Genomic DNA, 6950 nt, shown 5'->3' on the forward strand with positions numbered 1-6950 from the left:
GAAAGTGTGACAATACATACTGTAGATGACTTATGGAGTGATGTAAGGGGGGAAAACATGTTAAAATATATACATGAATTTGGAAATTAGTCAGCACAATATTAGTAATAATATTGATAATAATAAATAGTTCATTCAAAAGAATATATAGGATTGAATAGAAAAGCACATTTAGAAGTCATTAAAGGATATAGACCAAGCCATGAATTATTAAATGGGATAGAAATACATTTAATCAGAAATCATGATTCTCAGCGTTCTTCTTCCATTTATGCATTTTGTCAACACCATATGTAAATGTCAATGACTTCATCTCAGGATTGCAAGGAGAAAGAAGAACTTCAATGTGTGATCATATTCTTTTGTTCACCAGTTGACAAAACAATCTCTTGATGTGTTTAGAGATTTCCTTCATTTTCACTCCATATATGATTGGATTGAAGAGAGAATTATACACAAGTATTTGTAAAGTCATTATCAAACGCTCAGTTTTTTGAAAGTATGACTCCAGTCGAGCTAAGATGACGTCCAACAGACACAAACCAAATATGCCGAATAAAACCATCAGGTGAGGCAAACATGTCTGTGCAGCTTTTTTCCTGACTTCTGCACAACTGCAATACGTTATTATAAATATCTTTATGTATGTAAAAAGGATGAAAATCACAGGAACAACAACAGCAATCATCATGATAAACAAACCATAAACTGTAAGAAATAGTGATGTTACACAGTGAAGCTTGTACATTCGATTGTTACAAAAAATTCCCTCTGTTGTGAAACTACAAAGTTTTTGTTTGGAGTTAATTACAACGGTAATTACAAACTGGCATGCAGGGAGAAACCAGGCCAAAATCAAGAGGACAATAACAGTTTTTTTCCCCATGATAGTTGGATACTGCAGAGGTTTGCAGATAGACACATACCTGTCATAAGCCATGGCTAACAACAGTAAGAAGTCCGAACAGCCGAAAGAATAATAAAGAAAATATTGACACATACAAGCAGAATGAGAAATCGTCTGTTTTTGAGATAAGACGTCAATTAAAAGTTTAGGGTAGACAACAGTGCTAAACAAAACAGAGTTGAGTGACAAGGCTGCAATGAAAATGTACATAGGCTCATGAAGGTTCCTGTGGATGCAGATTAGATATATAATGGTGCAATTAGAGAAGAGGATGAGAACATATAATGTCAACAAGATGACAAAGTACACATATCTGTATTTGTCCATTTCTACAAAGCCACCAAGAGTTATAAATGTTCCATTGAATTCAGCATCCATGACGTTAGTCCACCTAAGAAAACTGTGTCAAAGCAAAGAAGAGACTTACATGGAGATAACATTGACTCATGTGCAGGTAGCTGATCTTCCTCTTCCTCTCCACGATGCACACTGTGAAGTGTTGAAGCAAGATCACATCTTTTAAAAGACTTGTTCACCCTCCATGGATGTCATGACGTACTCCAACAAGAGTTGCTGTCATGTCAACAACCCCTTCAAGTCCTTAGGGCCTCCTGTCACTCAACATTTTTCACCTTGTTTATGCTATTTGGTCTTAAATGTACACATTAGCACATCACACATGTAACCACTGAGATGTAGATTGCAGCGAGCACCATGTACAATATAATGCTATTTCTTTATATTTATATTTTTCAATAATTCAATTCCATTTCCATTTTATTTGTAATTGTTTTTCATATCATGTGTAAACATATGTGATATCTCTATTGCTTGGATTTTGGATTGAATATGCGTGGTGGTCAAGCCAGGGTCCGTTCTCAATGGGTACTAGGCGCCATTTAGCCTTTCTCGAAGAAAAATGCCCTATTATTGCGTTGTTTGCGGCTGTATGAACCGTTCAAATTGTGAAAAGGATAAACATTTCTTCAGAGTTCCTCAAGAAGGGCGGAAGAGTGCAAGATTTTCCGAAACTGCGACAAGAAAAATAGCACGTCCACAAATGCACGCTTCGTTAAAGGTTTGTTTGATATACTTTTTAACGTTTGGTGTTTCCCATTTAGGTATTATCTCGCTAGTCTAAATATAAACCCCTTTTCCATATGAGTTGGGAAATTGTGTTAGATGTAAATATAAACGGAATACAATGATTTGCAAATCCTTTTCAACCCATATTCAATTGAATGCACTACAAAGACAAGATATTTGATGGTCAAACTCATAAACTTAATTTTTTTTTTTTGCAAATAATAATTAACTTAGAATTTCATGGCTGCAACACGTGCCAAAGTAGTTGGGAAAGGGCATGTTCACCACTGTGTTACATCACCTTTTCTTTTAACAACACTCAATAAACGATTGGGAACTGAGGAAACTAATTGTTGAAGCTTTGAAAGTGGAATTCTATCCCATTCTTGTTTTATGTAGAGCTTCAGTCGTTCAACAGTCCGAGGTCTCCGCAGTCGTATTTTACGCTACACTACTGAAATGCTCTTACATACACTACTGAAATGCTCTTATAAACACTACTGAAATGCTCTTATAAACACTACTGAAATGCTCTTACATACACTACTGAAATGCTCTTATAAACACTACTGAAACACTCTTATAAACACTACTGAAACACTCTTATAAACACTACTGAAATGCTCTTATAAACACTACTGAAATGCTCTTATAAACACTACTGAAATGCTCTTACATACACTACTGAAATGCTCTTATAAACACTACTGAAACACTCTTATAAACACTACTGAAACACCCTTATAAACACTACTGAAACACTTTTATAAACACTACTGAAACACTCTTATAAACACCACTGAAACACTCTTACAAACACTACTGAAACACTCTTACATACACTACTGAAATGCTCTTATAAACACTACTGAAACACTCTTATAAACACTACTGAAACACTCTTATAAACACTACTGAAACACTCTTACATACACTACTGAAACACTTTTATAAACACTACTGAAACACTCTTATGAACACCACTGAAACACTCTTACAAACACTACTGAAACACTCTTACATACACTACTGAAATGCTCTCACATAAACAACTGAAATCTTTTTCTCTCACACACCCTACTGAAACACTCTAATACACACTACTGAAATGCTCTTACATACACTACTGAAATGCTCTCACATAAACAACTGAAATATTTTTCTCTCACACACCCTACTGAAACACTCTTATACACACTACTAAAATGCTCTTATAAACACTACTGAAATGCTCTTATAAACACTACTGAAATGCTCTTATAAACACTACTGAAACACTCTTATAAACACTACTGAAACACTCTTATAAACACTACTGAAACCATACTTGCCAACCTGAGACCTCCGATTTCGGGAGGTGGGGGGTGGGGGGCGTGGCCGGGGAGGGGCGGGGGCGTGGTTGGGGGCGTGGTTAAGATATATATATATAAGAAATACTTGACTTTCAGTGAATTCTAGCTATATATATATATATATATATATATATATATATTTTTTTTTTTATTTTTTTTTTATTTTTTTTTTAATTTATTTATTTATTTTTTTTATTTATTACATAGCTCTAATTTGGGAGTCTGAATTAGGATCAGAAGTTCCTATATAAACATTGCGCACTCACGTCGCCTTTTTGTATTGATTACTGCAGCTGTGCACTGGATTCATTCACAAATACAAACTACAACTCACAAACACTTTAGAGTTAGGCTCCGCCATCAGAATGTGTACTTAAACTTATAAAGATCACATGGATATTATTCAGTGAGTTGATTCACCAAAACTAACCTGTTATACAGGAGGAAAAAGCACACAGGACGTTTCAATTGTTCACAGACTGGTCGCTCTCATCAGAATGACAAGACACTTCCGGTCTGCAGGTGATAGCATTCAATTGGGAAGAAATGCCCTACTGCCCCCTACTGACCAATGTGAATACTGATAAATGTGTAATGACAGCTCCAAAAACGATTTCAAACCACAAAATAAAATAAATAAATCAACACAAAAATGTGACACATTATGGGTGGGTCACATATGCATGTACAGTAGATGGCAGTATTGTCCTGTTTAAAAGTGTCACAACATTGCTGTTTACGGCAGACGAACTGCTTTATGGTAGACGAAAACTTGACTGCTGTTGTGTGTTGTTACTGCGCTGGGAGGACGTTAATGAAACTGCCTAACAATAAACCCACATAAGAAACCAAGAACTCGATCATTAGCTGTTTATTTTGTGGGAAAGCGGACGCGTGAACAGGCTGTCAACACGTCACTCAGGTCCTCATGGAGCTGGAGGGGGCGTTGCCTCCAGCTCCGCCTGAATTTCGGGAGATTTTCGGGAGAAAATTTGTCCCGGGAGGTTTTCGGGAGAGGCGCTGAATTTCGGGAGTCTCCCGGAAAATCTGGGAGGGTTGGCAAGTATGACTGAAACACTTTTACATACACTACTGAAACACTTTTATAAACACTCTGAAACACTCTTATAAACACTACTGAAACACTCTTACAAACACTACTGAAACACTCTTATAAACACTACTGAAACACTCTTATAAACACTACTGAAACACTCTTACAAACACTACTGAAACACTCTTACATACACTACTGAAACACTCTTATAAACACTACTGAAACACTCTTACAAACACTACTGAAACACTCTTACATACACTACTGAAATGCTCTCACATAAACAACATTAACGGATTTCACCTGTGTGTATGTGTGCTTTTTACACGTGCGTGTGTAAACGCGGGGGCGTGGTTGGGGGCGTGGTTAAGATATATATATATAAGAAATACTTGACTTTCAGTGAATTCTAGCTATATATATATATTTTTTTTTTTTTTTTTTTTTTTAATTTTTTTTTTTTTAATTACATATATATATATATATATATATATATATATATATATATATATATATATATATATATATATATATATATATATATATATATAAAAGAAATACTTGAATTTCAGTGTTCATTTATTTACACATGTACACACACATAACACACATTGTTGAGTTAAGGGTTGAATTGTCCATCCTTGTTCTATTCTCTGTCACTATTTCAGAACACACACATTATACAAATAAACATTATAAAATCAATAAGAAAACGGGAGCTCTAATTTGGGAGTCTGAATTAGGATCAGAAGTTCCTATATAAACATTGCGCACTCACGTCGCCTTTTTGTATTGATTACTGCAGCTGTGCACTGGATTCATTCACAAATACAAACTACAACTCACAAACACTTTAGAGTTAGGCTCCGCCATCATAATGTGTACTTAAACTTATAAAGATCACATGGATATTATTCAGTGAGTTGATTCACCAAAACTAACCTGTTATACAGGAGGAAAAAGCACACAGGACGTTTCAATCGTTCACAGACTCATCAGAATGACAAGACACTTCCGGTCTGCAGGTGATAGCATTCAATTGGGAAGAAATGCCCTACTGCCCCCTACTGACCAATGTGAATACTGATAAATGTGTAATGACAGCTCCAAAAAACGAATTCAAACCACAAAATAAAATAAATAAATCAACACAAAAATGTGACACATTATGGGTGGGTCACATATGCATGTACAGTAGATGGCAGTATTGTCCTGTTTAAAAGTGTCACAACATTGCTGTTTACGGCAGACAAACTGCTTTATGGTAGACGAAAACTTGACTGCTGTTGTGTGTTGTTACTGCGCTGGGAGGACGTTAATGAAACTGCCTAACAATAAACCCACATAAGAAATCAAGAACTCGATCATTAGCTGTTTATATTGTGGGAAAGCGGACGCGTGAACAGGCTGTCAACACGTCACTCAGGTCCGCATGGAGCTGGAGGGGGCGTGGCCTCCAGCTCCGCCTGAATTTCGGGAGATTTTCGGGAGAAAATTTGTCCCAGGAGGTTTTCGGGAGAGGCGCTGAATTTCGGGAGTCTCCCGGAAAATCTGGGAGGGTTGGCAAGTATGACTGAAACACTTTTACATACACTACTGAAACACTTTTATAAACACTACTGAAACACTCTTATAAACACTACTGAAACACTCTTACAAACACTACTGAAACACTCTTATAAACACTACTGAAACACTCTTACAAACACTACTGAAGCACTCTTACATACACTACTGAAACACTCTTATAAACACTACTGAAACACTCTTACAAACACTACTGAAACACTCTTACATACACTACTGAAATGCTCTCACATAAACAACATAAACGGATTTCACCTGTGTGTATGTGTGCTTTTTACACGTGCGTGTGTAAACGCGGGGGCGTGGTTGGGGGCGTGGTTAAGATATATATATATAAGAAATACTTGACTTTCAGTGAATTCTAGCTATATATATATATATATATATATATATATATATATATTTTATTTTTATTTTTATTTTTTTATTACATATATATATATATATATATATATATATATATATATATATATATATATATATATATATATATATATATATATATATATATATATATATATATATGTATAAATAAATAAAAGAAATACTTGAATTTCAGTGTTCATTTATTTACACATATACACACACATAACACACATTGTTGAGTTAAGGGTTGAATTGTCCATCCTTGTTCTATTCTCTGTCACTATTTCAGGACACACACATCATACAAATAAACATTATAAAATCAATAAGAAAACGGGAGCTCTAACTTGGGAGTCTGAATTAGGATCAGAAGTTCCTATATAAACATTGCGCACTCACGTCGCCTTTTTGTATTGATTACTGCAGCTGTGCACTGGATTCATTCACAAATACAAACTACAACTCACAAACACTTTAGAGTTAGGCTCCGCCATCAGAATGTGTACTTAAACTTATAAAGATCACATGGATATTATTCAGTGAGTTGATTCACCAAAACTAACCTGTTATACAGGAGGAAAAAGCACACAGGACG

At 35.3% G+C, this 6950-nt stretch overlaps 1 protein-coding gene across 1 annotated transcript; it reads right to left on the reverse strand.

Annotated features, from left to right (window-relative positions):
• Positions 1-352: 352 nt before the first annotated feature.
• On the reverse strand, positions 353-1285 carry LOC133613949 (olfactory receptor 10J4-like). The gene has a single exon (XM_061971881.2). The coding sequence runs from the start codon at positions 1283-1285 to the stop codon at positions 353-355; it is 933 nt and encodes a 310-aa protein (XP_061827865.2).
• Positions 1286-6950: the final 5665 nt, after the last annotated feature.

Source organism: Nerophis lumbriciformis, linkage group LG13 (genome assembly GCF_033978685.3).
Source record: "Nerophis lumbriciformis linkage group LG13, RoL_Nlum_v2.1, whole genome shotgun sequence".
Classification (NCBI taxonomy): domain Eukaryota; kingdom Metazoa; phylum Chordata; class Actinopteri; order Syngnathiformes; family Syngnathidae; genus Nerophis; species Nerophis lumbriciformis.

Bases quoted from the DNA above. Each gene is read 5' to 3' on its own strand.
- LOC133613949 (XM_061971881.2), bottom strand. From the start codon at position 1,285: ATGGATGCTGAATTCAATGGAACATTTATAACTCTTGGTGGCTTTGTA.